Genomic DNA, 22549 nt, shown 5'->3' with positions numbered 1-22549 from the left:
AAATTGATAAAAACTATCGATAAGGCTTCTTTCTCTTGATACTGACATCGAAGTCCAATCAGGCTTCTTCCTCTATAGATCTTCTCATTTGAACTTTGATGATGGGTTGATGCAGAGTTAAAACAGTATATATTACAACTGTTAATTTTCAAGAAAACACTAAGGTTAAAAAAACTGCAAAGCAAAAAACAGTCTACACCCTGTACTTTGGAAACGTATCCGCAGAGCCCTTTAATGCAATGTGGTTTGTAGCCATTGACATGTGACAAACAATATTGGATGTTGCATACAGGAAACTGATGCATCCCAAGTACATGTAATACATGTACCAGCTACCATAAGCTTATTTGTCCCCAGTAAATAATATGGTGTGGACTTTGTTCTATTCTTGGACCATGACTTCACTTGTGATTACATGTACCTCTTTTTTCTTGTACCTCAAAATCAGAATTCAGATTGACAGATGTCTGTCAAGTCTCCTTTTGAAAAGTGATAAAGAATTCCTAAAAGTAACAGAGATCTGATTCCCAAAGAATATACTCCTTATTTTCAAGTCATCATGGCTAGCTAGCTAGGTTACCAATACGAAATATACAAACATAAACCGTAAAACAGAACAAAAGAATTAAAAAAAGCAGCAAGAAGCCTGATCTCTTCATGACATAATTGCCCAGTGACAAGGATCAGCTGACATTCTAGACAAATGACAGCAGTTACCAGTTGCTAATAATGACATTGCTAAGTTCCATCACCTGCCAGCCATTGCCATACACATATCTCAAGATTATATTTCATAATGCAAGCATAGCTCTTGAGCCAGTAGTTCAGTCTACCTTCCCCTTGCTTCACAACATTAAGACACTTGCACGATATACTATCTATATATAAAAAGTAAAGCAGTTATCCTCCAATGAGTTGAAGTTTTATCTATTACATAGATATGTTAAGCATATAATCTCTGTTAACAATAAAGATAAGTGACCATCCCCATATTTACTGTGGGGCTCTTGAAAGTTCCCTTACAGGGTTTTCTTTGTATGATTCTACTTCCTTCTTGCAAACATTTTCAAGCATTACATGATGCAGTGCTACGGATATGAAATAGACAACCCAGTTCACAAAACACAAATCTATTACTTTTAAGTGTCTGCTGGTGTACAAGAGTTTGATTTACTAGCACACAGGTGATGATAGAGCCAAGGTCTGCTGGCATCACAACGATTATCAAGCACATTACTTGGAATGATTTGGCTCCTAACACATATGTTCAAGGTGAGGAGGAAGAGAAAGTTTGTCAGGTTTACAGGAAAATAGAGTAAGTTTTGCTATGCAGTACAGAAGTGTTTGGAAGTTGTTGAGACTTCCCCAGTCAGGAAACATCTACAGTGTGTATTTATAATCTCAAAGCAGATCTTTTGGTTGGGATCGGAGCTGTGCGATGGATAGTATTCCTACCCATGGATACTGTCTTGCCAACTTAAAGACCTGCTTGGAGATTTAGACACGGTCAGATACATTCACAGGAACACAATGATAACTTGTGTCTAAACTTAGGCCACCTTTTACTGGATGGAGACTGATCATCCAAAATTGGAATTGAATCATGAATTACGACATTACCAATTGAATATGACTCATGGTGTAAAAGTTACCAATCATGATGATTTGAAACACAAAAATATAAATCTACAAAAAATACTTTGTATGAATTAGATTTTGAGCTTGCTCAATGGTTGCTAGCTCAGTGGAAAGGGGATGTAACAGATTTAGAGTGGCAGTCTGCATGTTTGCAGAAAGCTACAGTAACAGCATACATAACACCAGCAACAGCATTAGAATTTGCACATCGAGCTGACACCGACAAAAGAAACACATAATATCCTCACAGTTTAGCTATTCCCCAGATAACTAGCTGCTACATGTAGTCCTGCTGGAATAACGTTCAATTTGTGTCTTTGCAGTTCCAAGGATTTCACTCAGCTTGTCTATGGGAGACTTAAAGTGCACCACCAGCCACTCCTCCACAGTGCTCGGGTCATACATCTCCGACAGGGTACGGTCCATTTCTCTGTGAAGCTTGGTGAACTCTTCTTGGAGTCTGGAGATTGAATAAAAATAAGTTGAAACCTTATTAAGATGTTATATGCTACTTCTGTACACAAAGTTAAGCGCTTTCCATCAGTCAAGTTGAAATGACCCAAAGCCTATGTCACGTGACCTGAACGGAAGTGTGATCCCTTATTGCAAAATAGCCACATTTTTTTATCAAGTTCAACCGTCATCACACACTTGCCATCACACATTTGAAAGCTTGAGAAATACAGTTGTTTCTCACTCTGCACACATTCAGATCTAAGAAAGATAAACTTAGTAACGTCCATGCACTATTTCAACACCATTGCAAATATGTTTCAATGTAGATAATGCTGCACTGCAAAAACCGACCATGAAATAAAATGAAATAAAAATGTGTGATAGTAAATGAATTTACAGTTTGTAGAAGAAGGCACCATTCAGCCTTGACTGCAATGTCTTCATAAATACATCAATACACCAAAAATGATTGATATAAGACATTGGAGCCATACCTGGAGGCCATGTGTATGATGAACTCCAGGTGACAGGGGTTGGTGAAGTTCTTCCTGACATGGTAGTCTGTCATCCAGCCTGTGTACCTGCTTAGGGGAGCAGGCCACGGGAAACAGCATATCGTAAAAAAGTCTACTATTGTTTGTTAATCTGTTACCCCAATTCGTTGATTTTGAATATGGATTACTAAAGTTACATCGATGAAGGTTAGACATCCAGGTAATATAATATGCCAAAAGACAGCTACTTGAGCAACTGGATACAATTTTGAAAAGTTTATTGTCAAGAGTCTTTTGATTACTATGTCAATTGATTTTTAATGCCTTCTTGTGGATATATCTCGGCAAATGGAAGAAGAAAACAAGTTCTAGAAAAGATCTGTATCCAGATCCTTTCACTATTCGTAAGCTCTGCAATCCTCCTAGATTTCTTGATTGTGATGATATTTGGTTTGTGGGTATGTTTTGGAAAGATGAAGGTCACAGTCGATTTTGGGCCTCCTAGCAGATTGCATTTTGAAGTGACAGACTTAAAACTAACCTGTCTCCGTTGAGGAATTCTATGTAGTCAGCGTCCAGGTTCACCAGGACATGCACACCCTGGAACAGCTTCGCACCAGGAAATGTGCCTTCACGCGCTATGGTCTTAATTCTGAAAGTACCAAGGGGCATTCCTTCAACTCATTTGTACAGAAAACAGGAGAGGATGTACAAATGAAAGTTGTGCCACTTTGATTTGTAAAAGTCTTGAAGAGTAAATAAAAAGGGTTTACTTTAACGATTTAACCAAATCCCTATGTTTGTAAGGCACTTAATAAATCACTGAACTTTAAGTGCTGAAATTATATCAAAATCTGTCGAGATCAGCATCACAGCAGGAAAACAGTTTGCCCAACAAGTCTGCAAGCTCAAAAGGGCTTTTTGGCAGCAATACTGCTGGTGTCCAATCACAATTTTTACAGATCGCCAAATGTCCCCACTCCGGCAATTTGTAATTTGGAGACCATCTGATGCTCAACAAACTTGGCCGAAGCTCATTAACCTTGCACACTGAAGTAGCCGTTTGGTACCCCATTCTCTATTGGTTACAGAGTTAGGCAGCAGGGAGAAGGTTAACAGTGTGATGCTTAACCACTGACTGGTTATGCATCATGACTGCTGACACACACTGATGTTGAGAAGATACTGCACAGACTGACTTGGGTACCAGCTGGACCTGCAGGGTTTGGGAGAAGCCCAGCTCCTCGGAAACCTTCCTGTGGAAGTCACAGTCCTCTGTGAAGCCACCTAACAAAAAGAAAGATATTTACCAATCATGAGATGGTATAAACATTTCTCCCAAACATTTACAGCATAGAGAAAATATCACATAGCCTTATGATTAATTTCTTACCTTTAACACACTGAAATAGCTATGTGGCACCCCATTCTCTATTGGTTACAGAGTTGTGCAGCAGGGAGAAGGTTTTAAGTGTTGAGACATGTGCACATGTTAATCTCCAAAATTTTCTTCCAAATTTGGTCAACCTTCAATGTATTTTGCCTATGATCATGTCTAGTTTGCTGAAAACATGATTGAACCCACCATGTACCACTGTCTGAAGGCAGAGTGCCAGACAAGGTATAGCAGCTGGTAGCAGCTCACAGTGTGTAGCATAGTGGTCATATCTGCAAGGAGAGAGAAAAATATACTAAATAGGTTTTGTCATGTCTTGGCATTTCATGACACCAAATGTAAAGTACTCATGTCACAAGATTACCCAAGCTCCAAAATTTATTGCTTGCTCTTTTCATGCTTAAACTCTTGAAACTAAACCCACCAGCAAATATCATGAAAACATACATTGTACTTTAAATGTTGAACTGTTTTACGGTGTTTCTGTTTTCCTGGTCTTGCAGTGACCTCTTCAAATTCATGCAAATTCATGACACCACCAACTACAGAATTATTTTAACTGCAAACTTTGAAAAAAACTCATTTCCCCTTCTATCCCAAAATTCAGTCCCTGTAAAAGTATACAAATGAATTTACAGTAACCTGCATGACAGACAGCCTCCTTTGCAGAATTCTTGGAGCTGATACGTGATTTTTTACACGGGCCAAGGTTCTCTAATGCTACCTTTGGAAGTTTTGCGTCCAATTGAGTTATGTCGCCGAGGAAGGATACATTTGTTTGTTTGTTTGTTTTATTTAGATCTCCATTTGTACATGACAGTGGTACTTTCAAGTAGAAAGTAGAATAAAGAAGTGAACTGACCTACTCCATCCAGTGAGTGCCCAGCCCTGCACAGTCAGACTGGAGGGAATGTTGTCCAGCTGAGCCAGCCAGGCCATGTGGTTCTGCAGGTGGTAGTTAATGGGGACAATGTACTGCGAACTACCCGTAGCACCTGTATGGAAACATTGGTCACTGTTCATAACTGACAAGGACTGTGAAACTAAATGACTGATCAGCATATGAATGTAGATAATATTCTGTTATACAGGTATTAGATATTATGCTATGGAAACACACAAAATAATGCTACGGTCACATATCCAAACTGGGGCCAGACCAGGCTGTTGACAGGAACAAAATGTAAAATTGTATTTCAAAAGATATACACAAATTATGCACATCAGTAATTCTTAATAATGTTTTGTGTGTTTTATTGTCTTCATATCACACTATTCATTTCCACAAACTGTTTGGCAGGGCACCGGTTTGTAAATGTGACAATGTAACAAAAAAAGGAACAACAAAACAACTACCTTTGAATGCTGTCCCAATCCACGCTGACTTGAAGACAGCAGCATATTTCTTCCACAGGTCTTCAAAAGAAACTGCAGCATGTACAGATTTGATTAGCCTTTAGTATTCTGTGGGTCCCATATTGCTCGAGCTCCCAATTCATTATGATCATCCTGGAAATTCAAGTTACTTAAGACATATATTGATATACATTTGCAAATGCAACACTTTGCATGGTATTACTTAGCTACACATAGTAAAAACACACAGTAAAATGAGCCAAGCTACCATAATTTCTGTGCTTACTTGTAAATACATGGCTTAAATGTCATACAGAAGCTGTACACAGTATGCATAAAAATCATAATTAAAAAAGCATAATATTATCATATACTAGTATCAGAGTAGCCTGGTATCAAACCTATCTATAATAGCTGTCAAGCCTCTTTCGTCCTCTCCGCAAATATAAGATATAGGACAAAAGAGACTGACCATAGGCAGCTATGATAGGTTTGGATCCCAGCTACAGGCTCATACAAGAGAGCAGACATACCAGTGAGGAATGTTCCAGACAGCCTGGGCAGGTAACACCACACCATGGGCTCCACCATCTCACCTATACCATAGGCTATTAAGGGAGGCAACATATCATGGTCATACATATGGCAGAAACTACACAATAGGCTATATAGGGTAGGGAGGCAACAGACCATGGTCATACATAAGGGCAGAAACTAAACAATAGGCTATATAGGGTAGGGAGGCAACAGACCATGGTCATACATAGGGCAGAAAATACACAATAGGCTATATAGGGTAGGGAGGCAACAGACCATGGTCATACATAGGGGAGTGACAAAGTTGGAACCCAAATTCAATGACAGACTTAATAGGCAAAAGTTGACAAAAGTTTGGCATTTCCTCCTTTTCTCTCCCATGATCGGTATTCTTGATACTTTCAAGGACCAGTACCTTACTTATATCATTATCCAGGAGGTTATAAAGATAACCTTCTTGCATAAATGTACAACAAACTACTTTTCAAAATGCACAATGACCCGACATGGCCACACCCACCCTGCAGATGAGTCATGCTGGTTTCCCTCAACATGTCGTCCCACATGATGGCCTTGACATTGGGGTACATGACCTTGATGTAGCTCAGCACCGTCATGATGTGGTCCAGGAACAGCTGACGGTCCGTCCAGGTCTGCTCCGCCAGCCGCAACTTACACGTCTTGCACAGGGCCAGGTGGAACACCTGAAATATACAATAAACATGTCTTACACAGGGCCAGGTGGAACACCTGAAACACACAATATACATGTCCTATGCAATATACATGTCTTACACAATGCAAGGTACATGTACAATACCTGCAACATACAAAGTTACACATCTTACACAAGGCCACATGTAACTCCTGTAACATATGACATACATGTCTAATACAATGCAACGTGCAACTCCTGAAACATACAAATCTATAAGTCTTACAAAGCACAAGGTACAACACCTGCAAGTCTGTAACACAATATAAATGTACATATCTTACAAAGGGTAAGGTGGCACACTTGCAACATACAATCTAAATGTCTTGTACAGCGCCTGATGGAACACCTGGAATGTTTAAACAGTTGCATCAAAAGCTAGGAACCTTAAGGAAAGGCTATCCAACAAGAAAGGGCATATAAAAGGGACAGATAAAAGATGGTTGGCTCATTCTGCAAAACAGCCCTTACCAGATACATTTAAGTGGCAAAATAAACTGTAATATCAAGTAACAGTGTAAACAGCTTAACGTCTGTCAAACTGATAGAACAGCATAGAGGGATAGACGTTCAGTAGGCATACCTCATCAGCACCAATGTGCAGGTATCTAACATCTGGGTGTGCTGCCATCAGCTGATCAATCATCTTCTTCACTACTACTATCGATTCTGACAAAAAAAGACAAGACATGATGTCTCAAGTTGTAAAGAGAATCTACCATACAAAAGTTACTCAAACAACTGGATAGATTTTGTGAACAGTCAGACATTTCAGGTAGCATCCACTACCTTTCGTCAATGAACAAAATCTATTCCGTTCTTTGAGTAACTTTATTTGTATTCTGTATCTTATTACCTATGTCTACTTAAACCTTTGTCAATGAGAAAAAGAATTGTTTCCTCAAGGAAACAGAGGGCTGAAATGCATGAAGAGTTGCTGTCGTGTCACAGAGAAGCCCACCTGTATTGCTGGGACAGAGAGCCATTGGATACATGTCCACCTCTCGCAGGTGTCGAAATGTGTCATGTTTCAGCACAAACTGTAGGAGAATAAACATGTGAATATAAGCTTAGCCTTTCAAATAGAACATTTATGTACACTGAAGTGGTACAACAGCCAATGCAAAAAAGATTATAAGGTTCATTCTTGATTTATTGTATACAGTCCCCTTTAGCTTGCACATACATGTACTGTACTTATATTTGGAAAACCATGTGTAACATATATTTATCATGATAAATGAAGTCAATTTTACTTGAAGTCTATACAGATTGTTAAAAAAAAATGTTTTTACACAAGAACTATTGAAGGTTATTGAATTATAAATAGACTCAAATTAAATGAAATTCTATTGAAATATCAACAATGCACAGAAGACAGTTTGGGCGCTTATCTTTTAAACGTGTTAAGAGCATTACTTGCTGTGTTAGACGCCATCTTACCTCAAAGTGGCCGAAGGTTTGCACCAGTGGCACATACAGCATGTCATGTTCCTTTGCTAACTCCTGAAGCTGTTGGATCTCTTCCTGGCTGAAGTTCAAAAACAAATGATCTTAAAAGGTGATTTCTGTCCACAATGTCATAATACTGATGCTCAAGATTTTTAAAAACTAAAGGTTAACAGAGACACAAAACTATAGTCTTCACAAGACTCCATTGGTTACTGTAAAAAATTGTAGAAATTGGACAAATGGGGTGAATGAATTGGAGTTGGCCATGGAATTACATATTTGCAACTCTGCAGTTGGCAACTCCTTTAGAAAATTATTCACCCATTTGATTTGATTCTACCATTTCTTTCAGCAACTCTAGTCTAGTGAAGATTAATAAAACTAAAGTGTCTCTTGAGAAGTAATGCACAACATGTACAAAAGTTATTCATTAAATTGGATAGGTTTTGTAATGATAGTGGATGCTATCTGAAACTTCGAATTTTTTTTCTGAAGGTTTACAAAACCTATCCAGTTGCTTGAGTAACTTTTGTACATGTTGTGCATTACTTCTCAATAGACACTTTAGTTTTATTAATCTACACTAGACTAGAGTTGCTGAAAGAAATGGTAGAATCAAATCAAATGGGTGAATAATTTTCTAACCTTTATTGATGTAAGAGGAGTACCAGACTAAGTGTATATATCTAACTCTACCTGTAGGCATGTGCAGCAGCCAGGTCCCTCAGCTCACCGTTGTATGGAAACATGTCCTCATACTCAACCAGCAGTCCTGTTGCACCAAACTTCTTAAACAGGGGGATGACCTGATCAAATAGATGTCAACAAAACCTTCTTAAAAATCCTTAAAATCTTGACACATTGCATCACCAGTGTACAGGATAAGCACAAAAATACACCATATCAGAAAGCTGACTAGCCTCCTATGAAGACTAATAAGCTAATACTTCGCAAACGAAAGATGATTTTGTGATTACACTACAAACTTTTTCCCACATCGTGAAGTCAGGCCATGCAAAGTTAGACACTCACCTGAGCCAGATAGCTGAGTTTGGGAGGTGCCCCCTTCAGGTCAAGGTGAACTAGTCTGGGAGTGGGCAGATAAGCAATACAAATTCAATTGAACTGTTGAGTAAAACTTCCCACAGGTTTTTACTATCACTAATATAACACACAGATTACAAAACACTTCCAATCATACATGTACACACTTTATACTACAAGTACCCGTGGTGCAAGCGGTAATGCAACCCCGCTGCTTTGCCATCTGGATCGAATTCTGTGGATCTGTGGACCCTAGTTCAATCCTAGGGGTCGACTCCAGCCACATGTTGTAAGGGATTGCATTCGGCATTTCGGATGGTAACGTAAAGCCGGCGGCCCAGTGTATGAGGGAGCCTCAAGCGTCAAACCTCTGCACGTAAAAGAACCCAACACACTTATCAAGAAGAGTAGGGGTGACCCGGTGTGCAAAAAAGCGAGCCGTAGCAAAGCCGCATTGCACTATCACTAGCTACTTGAAAAAACATCATGCCTCACCTCAAATGAGGATGCCTTGAAACAAAAAAAAAAATCTCATCCTGTTGTTGTTCAAGTTGTAATAAACCTGGCCTACTTTGTCTTAAGGTCTTGTGAACCTCTGTGCATACAGTATGATCCGCCAAATTACATGTTAATGAAGACTATAAACGTTGATCATACTAGTAGATTATACTACCATATAGAGTCTTATAATTATAGACTAATCTCATTTATAATTTCTGACCTATGTTTGGGATTTTGTCTTTCTGCACTTGCACCAGTCTGGCTGGAACCTTCTTCTGTCTCCATTGCTTCTTCTACTGATGTACTTGTTGAGGCAACTGAAACTGAAAAGGAGGAAGTGTTAGTTTGAAATACGGTATGTAAAGTTTGCTACTCTTATTCAGTATATGCAATACTTTGAAATACACAACTTCTTTTTTTTGGCGACGCCTCTGGGGCGGAGCCGTTCGTATAGTGCTGGGATCAAAGTTGAAAGAATTCTAAATATTCCACGCACGCATTCCCCAGGGAATTGGTTTTTGACAATACCTTGCGGGAACGGTGTTTGCACTTAACAGGGAGGAACTCAAATGTAATGCGTCGGGCACAGGAAAGGCGGTAGTTTTTACACACTTTTACAACATTTTGCCAATGTTTTTGATAAGCTTTTACTTCTACAATGTAGAAATATTGTTTGGCAGGGTATGTTGCAATGTAGATCATGATGCAATATGTCACAGCTTTTCATCCATATGTTTGTTAATTTCGAACTTGTTACAATAAAGGATCTTGCGTTTCGACATGTAGCTGATACAGGTTCTTTTAGATGCTCTCTGAAGACTACAGCTAACATATAAAGGGATAAAGAAAGGACGCAGAGACAAGGTTTCTCGAACATTGGGCATGTTTTGTGTGTCGGAGAGTTTTTATCTATTTGCGTTTCTTTTGTTATGTGTATTTGCGTGAACTTTGCTATTTCATTGTGTGTGTTTTTTTTTTTTTTTTTTTTCATTTTGCTTTCGCGATGATCCTGCATTCAATGTTTCTCCTGGGTGAATGTTATCGTCGAAAACTCCCATTCTTCTACGATGATTCCTTATGCAGTCTGAAGGTAGCCATGACGAAGTTCACCCGCGGGCACTAAGAGAGAAAAGGGCACAAAATAAATCATTGTCATTAACCTGTCTGTCACAATATGGTCTGTGCAGCTATGCTCTTCCCCCGCATGAACACGATTCAGGGATTTGTTTGTTTCATATCCATGTATATACAACGCATTTGAGCCGACAATTTTGACAGAATTCAAGATAGCGCAAGAGAGCGCATGTCGTATAGAAAGGTTTAAAGTTATATGTTTGTTATTTACATGTATTAAGGAAAGACCTTAAAAGGACACAACATATGAACTGCATATTACTCAGATTAACAAAAACGACAGAAACACTATTGTCAATGTTGGCTTACCTCTGTAACATATCGATTTTCACGTTGTCCTATATGCGACGGGCAGGGGATAGACGAAGATAGTAGAACATAGCGTGTCCCTGACAGTGGTCCTGGGTCCTCACTACACGTGTGAGGTTTACTGAAAATGCAAGAAAAATATACACCTGGGAACATGGTCCCCTGGGCCGTTACTGGCCATCCAGGGCCAAAACTCAGGGCCTGACCTGAAGAAGGGGAAACAGTCCGTTACTGGAGTATCCAATCTCGACAGATACAAATGTAAGTCCTGTCGAAGAGGGGCGAATATAACTTATAAGTTAGGTAAGACCGGAAAATCCCGGCGGAACATGACGTCCTATAGATCAAACGTTAACCATAATTTCGATGTCCTCTTACACAGTGAAAAATATAACAGATCCGGTAACTGGTACATTAGCAACTGAGCCGGAGAAACATGAGCCAGTCATTATCAACACTATTATTACTCAATCATACAATCCACGCAACTAGTTGGAATTTGGACCACATGTACAGTTGGCGAACTTTTTACTGATTGAACTTAAAAGCACAGCTAACCAGAACAGACAAAACAACTGCTACATGGGCACCGTTACAAAAGAAGACTTAACGTTACAACGAGTAGAAATTGACAACGACTATAGCCCACTAACTTAATACAGTACATCAATCATCAATGCAACACCCCTACAAACAAATAGATCTATGCATAAAACAAAATACAATCAATCATGGACGAGTATAAGTACATTGTAAACGTTAGGTGCCTTCAAAAAACTGACAGCTAATTACCAATTGCCATACAATGGGTACAAAGAAAACAAAATATATAATACCAAACATTAATAGATACTGATTCAATAAAAACAAAAGCTCACTACCATCGGATACGTAAACAACATACCTTTTAATCCTGCACACTTGAAAAAACAGATGCCCGGGGAACAGGGTCCCCTAGGCCCTTCCTGGCCGCCCAGAGACGCCCGTAAACAACATGCATTTCTAATCGTTATACTACAGCTAACCCTAAAAAAATCCTTCAAACACCGAAAACTAGCGAAGTCCGTACAACTGGCACTGGCATAGTATAAAACCAACAGATGTAGAAGTAAATTCAGAATGAAACTGATAAAAGTGCTACTTCTTTAGTACATGTACTCTTGACTCTTGTGTGACCTATTTCTACGGCACCATCCGCAACAGACGAAGAAATGTCCACTCGCACAGCCCGTACCCGGTACCCCATGATCACAAGAACACACAAGTTGTTCCAGATCACGTTAACGCACTGTTGACATTGTCGAAAACGGTGATAAATGGTCAACTCGTCGCTAATCATTCCCCATGTAACGTTAGTGACACATTGAGAAGCCCGTCACCATAATGAAAAAAAATCAAATATTATTCTGGACGACAAGTGTACAACAATTATTAATGTATCAGAATAACAAAACGAATAATTCCTGATCTGTAACGTTAGCAGATTCCAAAATGTCAAAACAACGTCTAAGCCTCTCATTCACTCAGACACAAGGTATGGCATTAAGGAAAAGTGAAAAAATGCACTCAAATTAAGAGTCAAATCAGCTTAACAGAACTCACCAACCAAGAGAAAACTCAGACGTCTCGGCAGTAGCACAGATGAACAAAGAAAACATCTACCCAAGGAGCACATGGACTCTAACCTGGCATATGCATTCAGCCTACCGTGGTGAAGTCGGGCTCTCTTTGGGGCAGAGGGGGCTTTACGTCCCACGGTAGTCTTGTGCATCCGGTAGGAGTTCACGCGGCAGCGTCAGTCAACCTAATGTTTGATGAGAAAACTTGTCCCAGTACCTGTTGTTTACGAGCGGGTCACTGGTGACCAAGCCAGTAAGATGCTAGTATCATCGCCGCAGTGACTCCCCTACCCCGGGAGCCCAGACTAGCACCGGGTCGCTAGCGATTTCCTACGGTGGCCCAAGAACAGTCAGCCCGCCCGATCTTAATCCACGCTCCGGGCAGTTGTAGCCCGGGGGAGCCGGTGCTCTCGGGCTAGAAGTCCCCCGGAGCGCGGCCGGTAGACTTCTAGCCTTGAGATCTTCCACTGAGAATGTGGAGCTTTCAGTGCGCAAGCAGGGACTTCCTCAGTCATGATACGTCAATCAGCATTATCATATAGTGGTTCGAGGGAGGATCTGATTGTATCGCACTGCTGATTGGTGAAAACATTATGTCTACTGTAATATTTAGATGAGAAAATCTAGCTTATTCGGCGAAAACCCTGGTACTGTATTACGGAGCGTTGGCCCACGCCAGCCCGGTGAAAGGTCAAGCTTGGCCAGTGACCTATTTTCGCCTTTGTTTCGGGGTGTACTGTTACAGGGGGCAAAATGTGTGTTCGTTCGGTCTCTCTTAGTTTATCAAGTGACCATGATCTGTGAGTAAGTAACTACCTGGCTGAAAAGATCTACTCTGATCTACTCTTCTCTACATGACAACTTCTATTAATCTAAATTATAGGCATTAAACAATTCGAGGCTTCGACCCACATTGCGGTGACCATCTGATGCGGGGTGTCCTCCGCGCACTGACATTAGACAAATACACAAAGCACCAATGATTAGTGCCTTGTGTATTTGTCCTTTAGCGGCAAAAACAGAAGGATTCGCTCTCAAGTGTCAGTATACTGGAGGAGACAAGACTAGGTACATAATCAACCCTGAGTTGTTTTCCAAAGGGGACGAGGATATAAAAACACTTGGAATATAAAACATCCATTACCACCATTATTGTCATTTTTGGTTGTTATTATTGTCATTATTTGAATGTATTGTGATAGTATATTACTGACGATTCTTTATTTGTTTTTAAATGTACTCTGGAGGTGTTGGCCTTGTAAAGGACGCATCGATCCTGTTGCCAACACCTCTCAGATTTCATTCTGTGAAGTTTGATAAATAGATAAATAAAAAAAAGAAAACAAATAAGAGCGCACGGCCAATGACACAGTCACTATATACGTGAGCGTCTTAGTCGCCATGACGAGTAAAGGGAGTGCTTTAATCCCAGTAACGCTAGGCAGACAGTCAAGTCATCAGAACAAGGTTGACAGATCTAGGTTGATCAGAGTTGTTGACCTTATGGAAATGTAACTGGACTTTTCTGGACAGGCAGAGGTCTTAAGCTTATGTGTAGTTATGTTATTGTCCTCTACTGTCATGTTGTATGTCTTTGTATATCCCGGCTGTAATGTGTAAATATTGTGTAGACCACAGGAAGAATAGCCTCTTATGAGGCTAATTGTGGATCTAAATCAAACTCAAACTCAAACCTGGCTGCGACCACGACAGGCTCACTTGTTGAATTATCTTAACAACGGGCTTTTCTTTGTGTACGATGTTTCACGTGGAACACCGTTAATCAAAGAAGAAGCAGTACTAGTGGTACCATGTACAGGTTACCGATTTTTGTGCCTTCCAGAAAATTTGACCACAAACAATGGCTAGTCTGATACAACGCCAACTCCTGCTGTCCGGGTCTGACCGGTGTCGAGCGGCCGCTAGCTGCGACCATTGGGCGCTCCTTGGGCACTCGCTGCGGCCCTTAGATCCTACCTTGGGCGCTCTTATGACTTTTATGGTGCTCACCGCGCTCGCCGCGCGCTCTCTAGATCTTTGCGTCTTACTGCGCTCATTGATATATATTGTTGGATCGCCGTTATCGGCGCTCTCACCGTGACGGTGACGGTTTTGAACCGGTTCAAAACCAAACAGTCGCAGGGGGGATAGCGACCAGGACGCTCTCTGCGCGCTCCCTCGGCGCTCCCTCCGCGATCCCAGGGTGACGTTGGCGCTCTCTCGGCGCTTTACGTTTCCTTTGGCCAATTTGCGGTCGCAGAGAGAGGGCGACGAGAGCACCGTCCTAGTGGAATGGAGTTCAAAGGCGCGCCCCGCAATGGCGGAAACTTAATACGGTCAAAAATGATTTACTAGAGGAAAGTTGTTGTTAGTTAACGCGAAATTCTTCCTTCTGTTTACTTGATATCTTTCGGACAAATCAAAGAGAGACAACATTATTCGTATGCCGAAGTTACGGTACCCTAATTAGGCCACACATTAATTTGTTGCCTCTCTGAATAGCCTCTCCTGTTTTTCCCATTTTGAAAAAAAAGGGTCGCTATTCCCATTCACAATTTACTCACAATTTTACTATTTGTTCAGTTGTAGAGACCTAAATGCCACCAAAATAGATTATAAAGGCCGGCACTTACCCATAACGTATGGTCACATTTTATCATAAGTTATATTTCTTCATTTACACGTGCACTGTCACTGCGGAAGCGTCTCAATCGCCATGACGAGTGTTTTAATCACCGTAACACCAGACAGTCAAGTCCTTAAAATCTTATCGGGTTTAGTATGGGTGATCTTGATTCTCAGGTAAAGAAAATGAAAACAAAACGTCGCTGTCTAATCTGTCTGGTGCTACGGTGATTAAAACACTCGTCATGGCGATTGAGACGCTTACGCCAGTGACCATGCAAGTGTCATTTGCCGTGCGTCCCCCAAGTCGCGAGGAAAAGGCTGAATTTGAACATTTGCAGTTTGACGTATCTTGTGCATAGTCAAACTTACATAACACAAGCACCTTGGGGACCCAGTCTTCATTTGCTTCCAAGCTCGCCGAGGATATTTCTCTCGCCTATGCGATCAGAAAATTGGTCCTTAACTCCCACCCTACTAAATATTCAACTTGCCCCTAACGTAGCACGTGTTTACACAACTGAAAGCCAGTCCTCTTTTGCCTCCATGAACAAAGGTTCATGCAAGCAATTCAGATCTGTTACGTATGTGTTGCTTTCAGAGTTCTAGTCTACAGTTGAACCTGGCGATACAACAACGGAAAAAAGCTCCTCTCTCCTGACTATATGATCAGAAAAATCGGTCCTTCCCGTGCGTTTAACATTCCCACCCGATCAATTATACAACTCTTCCCTAGCAGCACGTTGTACACTTCTTCTGTTTAATACATGTAGCACAAAAAAACCCAGTCCTCTTTTGCTTCCAAACTCGCCGAGGTAACTTGACATTTCCACCCGACCATATATTTAACTATTCCCTAACATAGAACGGTGTACACATCTTCTATTTACACAACGAAAACCAAGTCTTCTTTTGCCCCTAGAAAAACGATAAACAAAGGTTCATGCAAGGGACTAAACTTAAACAAATATACCAACCTACCGTCTGTTGGATCAGATAATGTTACTACAAGTTAATGCAGCATGTCTGTACTAACAGCATTTGACCTCATTAAGTCAAATATCCCCGATTGATACATCCACCTGCATGTTTCTCAGGGGATATATCCTGTCCCCAAGTCGTGGGGGGGAAAGCTGAATTTGAACATTTGCAGTTTGACGTATCATCTGTTTGTTTCTTTAAGTTCGCATCTCACCAACCTACTGTACGGTGGTTGAGCAGCTGTTTGTGCATAGTCAAACTTGCAGAACACAAGCACCTTGGGGACATAAGGAATTTGGTATCCTTAACAAATGGTTCCCGACGGCCCATGCGCGACCTGACCGCAATATTTTGAAGATAAGCCCGTATGTAATGATTTCTGTTAACTACGCTAAGCAGTGCTCTATGTCTCAGTTCCCTTGCTATTCTAAAATGAAAGTCCTTAAATTTCCTTCAATTACCATTTTTCTAACAGGATTTATGCTGTCTTTATGATTGCCATCGGTAGCAGACCATGTTATATACGATTGACAAAAACGGAGCATATCAAAAATTACTGTATCACCTACCAACCTCTACTTAGAGTCACAATCTAAGGTGCTATAATTATTGATATCATGCTACACTGTACATCGATAAACATGTGGAAAGTGATGATGCACCGTATCATTCGTTATTGGAATTGATAAGTAACAAATGACTTCAATTATAGCTCCAAGTCCCCTGAGTACTTTCGGTCAGCAACACATTTGAAATACCCACCTGTTGTGTTACTTTTGGCCTTTGCTATGTCAAATCAAATTATATATCAGGTACGTCATGCATTACCAATCACTCGAGACTTCCGTTGTTGGCACTATATCACTGACATAAGCTTGAGTTATTATCAATAACACACGTGATTCTGAATATATTTTTTTACATACTTTGTACTCAATGGCCTACCCAATGCATCAATCACGTGACACCACTCGCTCGTGCTCATTCAAATGTACAAATTGCTGTCGCCAGCCTTTGTGATTTGATATGAGCCAAATTACGGGCGCCATCGATGCTTTCTTCATTTTTCCACAACACCTATTATGTTTCACAAAAATGCACCACAACATTACTTATGGGTTTTGACTTAGAAGAATTTATAGCAATAGGTGTTCTTAAAAGCCCTCCAAAACGGCTGTCGCCTGATCTGAGGAGACATGTAAAATTTTAAAAGCAGCCGAGAACGTAACGATTCAGTTCAGAGATTGACCGGTTAACTGGTGAATCCAACTACCGAAGCCCTCCGAGAAATCAAATCAGATCGCTCCTGTCACCGTTCTTGTATGCTGTGCAAGGTGGTCTATGCCTGTCGCCAAATTCTGTAAGTTCCGTTACCGTTGGAGTAAGACGCTCCTGACATCAAGATATGCCACATATAAGGCGCCAAACTGTCGTTTTTATGACGACTGAAAACTTTTCTGGCTTTTTAAAGTAACAAATAAGAAGTGTTTGTTATCTGTTGTGAACCACCTCCCCAAAAGGAAGACATAACTTATCTGTCATAACAGTTATGAATGTAATCTCCGTTACCATCGTTTGATGCTCTCTGTGTTGTTAAAGGTACCCAAACCTTTTTATGAGGCTTGGAAACTGGACATATTCTAGTTGCCGCATTTGCGGACGGATTTCTAATCAAAAGTGCTCAAAAGCGGCACAAAAATAAGATACATTGTGATCTTTTAGTGTCACGCACCTAGTGTAAATAGACCGATACCATAGCCCCGCCCACCTCCGTCAAAACGTAGAAATGCAAAATTAAAACATAAAAATGTAAATATTCGACGGACATGCAGTCACTCTCTCATTGGTCAAACCGCTAATTGTGATGGACAGTCAGGATCAGTCTATTAGGGTTTGGATTTTCTATCAGTTCTCACCACACAACGACATCGTATGTTTGCTCCTTTAATGTCGATATGTAATGGCATTAGTGTTATTGAAACTTATCATGTGTAGGAATGATTAGAAATTTGATTTTTTAAATTCAAGTTTCAAGCCTCATAAAATGCTCTGGATGCCTTTTACAAGGCCTAGTGTAGGAACACTGCCCATTTTCTAAATGCCCATGCATACGTCCTTTTAGGCTACAGCAAGTAAATTTTATGGATGACATCCTCCGCAGACTCCAAAATTAATGAGATAGGGCGGAAAAAAAACAAGGCGGGTAAAAAAAAGCAGGATTCCTATATTTTCAAGTTTTGAGATCATGAATCTTGTTAAACGAGACTTGCGGCAACAAAATATGATATCACGACCAACAGGTCTTTTCTTCCTGGATTCAACCAAAAACGTTTCATAATGAGACCACCTTGATTCAACAGTAAACATGTCATACCATCATGGGCATAAATATGCAATGGAACACCTGGGCAGCAACTATATTCAACTGGGTATTCATATGGAACACTGTTTCAACACATGCCATCAAAGGTGAGCAATTGAGCCTCAATGTTGCTGGATCATATCAAGCAATTGCACAACACAGAGCCTTTGTCGGACATATCATCGGAGGGCAATGAAATTTTGAATCTGTTAGTAGTTCACTTCATTCAAGAACAGCACATTGGATTACATGTTGTTGATAATAATGGCACAGAAATTACACACTATATTACAAGAATGATAGTTGAGGGCTGCACAGTGTCTTCCTGTAAGTTGGTGAAGACGAGCAATCTTGTTGCAGCTTGCATACACAATAATTGTACAATGCACTTGTACGGAGTTTTCACAATTCTTACATTTTCAAATGCCTTTTTATGGCATCTAGAACGTTATTGCGATAGAACTGACTGCAGTTTGCGACGAATTGCATTATATTCGGTATGTTGACCATTGCCGAAGGGTACAAAAATCTTGTTTTTTTTTCAAAATCAGGCGAAAATTAATGAGCGCGCTGATGTTATCCATAAAATTTACTTGCTGTGGTCTTACTAATAAAAGATGAAACGCAAAATTGAACATCCCTTTGAAGAAAAAGCCAAAGATTACTGTTGTGCGTTCCGTTACCGGAACTTACACCGGTTGCGGAAAATATATTACCTGGTGCATATTTTTTTTGCAATTGTGCACCACAATGTAAAAGCGTTTGAACTAGAATAGAAAAGTATGGATTCAACTGAGAATAACCCTTCTGTAGGGTTATCATATTCCAATATTCTACTATTTCTTCCAGATTTTGTTTTCAAATTTGAATTTTTAAAAACCTCAAGACAATAAGTAATATCTAGAGCCTTTAATACAGAACATATATTAGCTTCATTTCTCGCTGAACAGAATATCGCTTTCTGCATCAAAACGTCAACAAATTAGGGTTGCAGAGCTTTGTCATCTGCAGATGGACAAATGATATAAAAGTCGTCTGCGTACGACTCATTTCTCCTCAACGCTCAGGTCAGAAATTTAACAGGAAATGAGACAATGGGCTCTTTGTGGTTACTAGCAGTTAAGTTATCAGAGAAGACATTGCTCCCACGTACTGTAAATGTCAAGAAGATGATTTTTTAGTACACGAGTAGCCATACTGAGTACACTGGTACGATCAGTGTTTTGTTCCTTATTTATGTGACTCCGGCCTGCTTAAGAGAGAGAAATACAAGACAAATGGGCGGACATTTCTGCCCCAGTTGCACAGACTGTGAAATATACGTTGACCGTATCTACGTTGTAGGTATACATGATGCAGAAAAGTACCTTTTATTTACTTTAAGCAATTATACATGTAGTTTGCCAGTCCGTATGTCCCAAGAAATCAGAACTCGATCAATTACAACTTGGCGACGTACGTCTGGTGAACACGCTTTTTGGCGACAGTATGTAACTTCCGTTACCGTTCTTCCACGATCCTCCCTCTAATCCAAGTGATTTACTTCTTCTAAGCAGTATTAGTTCGCATTCACTTCGCAACATTGAGTATGTTATATAAGTTGTAAGAGGTAAATAATTCGAATCAACGGAGGATGTAACTATTTACAAGAACTATCAGATTCAGTCTCTGTTAAATTGCTAAACAAGTCAAAGTGCAAAAACAATTCCAGACATTCTAATTCTTAAATGAAACACTTCAAACAGTTATAATTGTCGACACGGCACTAAATTTGACAGAAGTATTACCAGACATACTGACTTCTCAACTATAGGTTTTGAAGGCGATGTCATGACATGAAAGCTCCAAAATTGAAATATTCAATTAATTGATGTTCAAGATTTTTGTCGCAAAAATATTGGTAAACTCCAAGGACGTCTAAACAAAGCTCCGAAATTTTCGGTAACTTCCCGTGATAAATTAGCTGTCATATTTTGGGGGATCATAAAAGGAGATGTTTATTTTAAAAATGAGGTAGGTGTGCTTGGAAAATGAGATTAAATTTTCGAACCTGAAAATCGCTACTTTGCACATTTCATTGAGAACGAGCCCACTATGTTATTCATTATCATTAATCACTACATATAACAATTATGTAATTGAAACGCCTTATATATACCTAGCTGCTATTTAAAATAACTTATACTACTTCACGATATAGATCTTATAGACATGTCTAACCATTAGCGGACTTCTTGACTTATCTAAATCATACCATTAGAAGTACTAAAAATATCCGACATGAAATAGATCATATATAAAGTACGTCATAACTTGTACAACATATTACATGGCAATATTTACCAATACAACAAGTAACACAAATATTCAATATACATATACTTACCGATCAAAATGATAAACAACAAACTTTTAACACCAATCATGTCTCCTCATTATTACCTCCGTCATCTCTGTACAACACATGACGAAATGGTAGGCAGTATGTACAAGCAATTCTATCCTCTGAAAATGTTACAACATACGTACCAACGCAATAAAATCAGCTTTTCCGGTCAAAATCCCGTCCAATCGGGTCGTATAGTGTATAGGATGGGAGAACATGACCGCCATTCTCTGCCCATCGTGCGAGTGCTCATGCGCATAACGCTTCCAGCATGATATTGTTCCTGACAAGCAGATGTGTAATTCTTTCCTAAAGTTATGACGTAATGGGTGATTATTCCAACCCAAAGACTGCTGGGCAGCTCACAGTACCAACACTCCCTTAATGACCTGCCCAAAAGAGGAACATAGCCCCTTAACAAGAAACCTCCTCAACCGACAAAGTCCACACTTTTCTTCCATACTTCACGTCGCCGGAGTGTTTTTTAAACACCACTCTTGTTCTTTCTTCTTTGGTACTCATTTTCTTAGTAGAGTAGAGTAGAGTAGAGTAGAGTAGAGTAAAGTTTACGGTCTTGTAAGTGGTGCCTCCATTTTGATTACTAATTTTTTTATTGGCATTGTGTTCACAATTCTAAGAAAAAACAACAGTGTGACATAAACCAGGGCAATTTGCTTGTCTTAATTTCGTCTTAATCTTATGACTTGAGATGTAACAATGATTAAAAAATTTCTGAAAGTTTACAAAATTCAGTAACATTAAAATATGGAACAAACTTCCATGCAATGTTGACAGACATTGTGAAAGCATTACAAGCAATTGGTGGGTACTTTGAGTAACTTGTGTAAAAATTCTGTACGTTGCAAGAAATTTGAGCCTGTCTAGACCCGAAACCAAGGACCCGGAACCAGTCGGTAACGTTAATCTTGATTCAAAATGGCACCAAGTATTATTGCAATCCTTTTTTAAAAAATTCAAGTTCGTTAGACTTGAAGCTTCATAATATGCAATCTAGAAACAACATACAATGAAGGATTTATCGTGAAAGATTTGTCCAACCAAAGAAACAAAATATAGAGATACCTTGTTTATGTGCTATGAATCTATGATGTTACAAGGACATTATATATAGTGTCCTTGGATGTTACAAGCTATCAAATTATCATACCTTCTTCTTTCTGTGATGTTGTGACCAATGCCATGAACAAGACGCCTTCTAATTGAACGATACAAGCCCCGAGCCAGGTCCTCTACTGGAATGTTGTTCACTTCGTGAAATGTTAAGAAACCAATGACCCAGAAAGGAACATTGCAGCGTGTTTTTCACCTGCATGTGAGACAAGACAAAAACACCTTGCCTCGGGTTTGGACAAAGGGCAAAGGTTACTGAGCGAAACTACTAGGGCCGATACAGTTGGTGAAAATACCTTAAGGACATCAAAAAAGGTTTTTAATGGGCCTTAAGGACAGCTACACACGAATATTTAAGATTAATGTACAGAATATTATTTATTGTGCCGCAAAAAGATCATAGATTGGCCACT

At 39.8% G+C, this 22549-nt stretch overlaps 1 protein-coding gene and 1 long non-coding RNA gene across 6 annotated transcripts; both read right to left on the bottom strand.

Moving 5' to 3' along the window:
• Positions 1–203: 203 nt before the first annotated feature.
• On the bottom strand, positions 204–22401 carry LOC136440815 (hexosaminidase D-like). 5 transcript variants are annotated; one of them, XM_066436936.1, is made up of 16 exons: positions 22174–22401; positions 9810–9912; positions 9077–9131; positions 8741–8850; positions 8036–8123; positions 7554–7632; positions 7176–7261; positions 6398–6581; positions 5874–5948; positions 5341–5412; positions 4847–4979; positions 4174–4256; positions 3728–3875; positions 3130–3240; positions 2589–2678; positions 204–2098 (listed from the first exon to the last, which is right to left on the bottom strand). In XM_066436936.1, the coding sequence occupies exons 1-16, from the start codon at positions 22205–22207 to the stop codon at positions 1909–1911; spliced, it is 1641 nt and encodes a 546-aa protein (XP_066293033.1). In that variant the 5' UTR covers positions 22208–22401; the 3' UTR covers positions 204–1908. The 5 variants fall into 5 exon arrangements, with proteins under 5 accessions (XP_066293033.1, XP_066293034.1, XP_066293036.1 ...); XM_066436937.1 differs by having other exon boundaries at positions 2589–2675; XM_066436939.1 differs by having other exon boundaries at positions 3758–3875.
• On the bottom strand, positions 10212–12718 carry LOC136440818 (uncharacterized). Its single transcript, XR_010756719.1, has 2 exons — positions 11033–12718; positions 10212–10708 (listed from the first exon to the last, which is right to left on the bottom strand). It is a non-coding gene; the product is annotated as an uncharacterized lncRNA (long non-coding RNA).
• Positions 22402–22549: the final 148 nt, after the last annotated feature.

The sequence above is a fragment of the Branchiostoma lanceolatum genome, chromosome 8 (assembly GCF_035083965.1).
Source record: "Branchiostoma lanceolatum isolate klBraLanc5 chromosome 8, klBraLanc5.hap2, whole genome shotgun sequence".
Lineage (NCBI taxonomy): Eukaryota > Metazoa > Chordata > Leptocardii > Amphioxiformes > Branchiostomatidae > Branchiostoma > Branchiostoma lanceolatum.
Note: the sequence above shows the minus strand (reverse complement) of the source record. Positions and strands in the feature narration are given on the sequence as shown.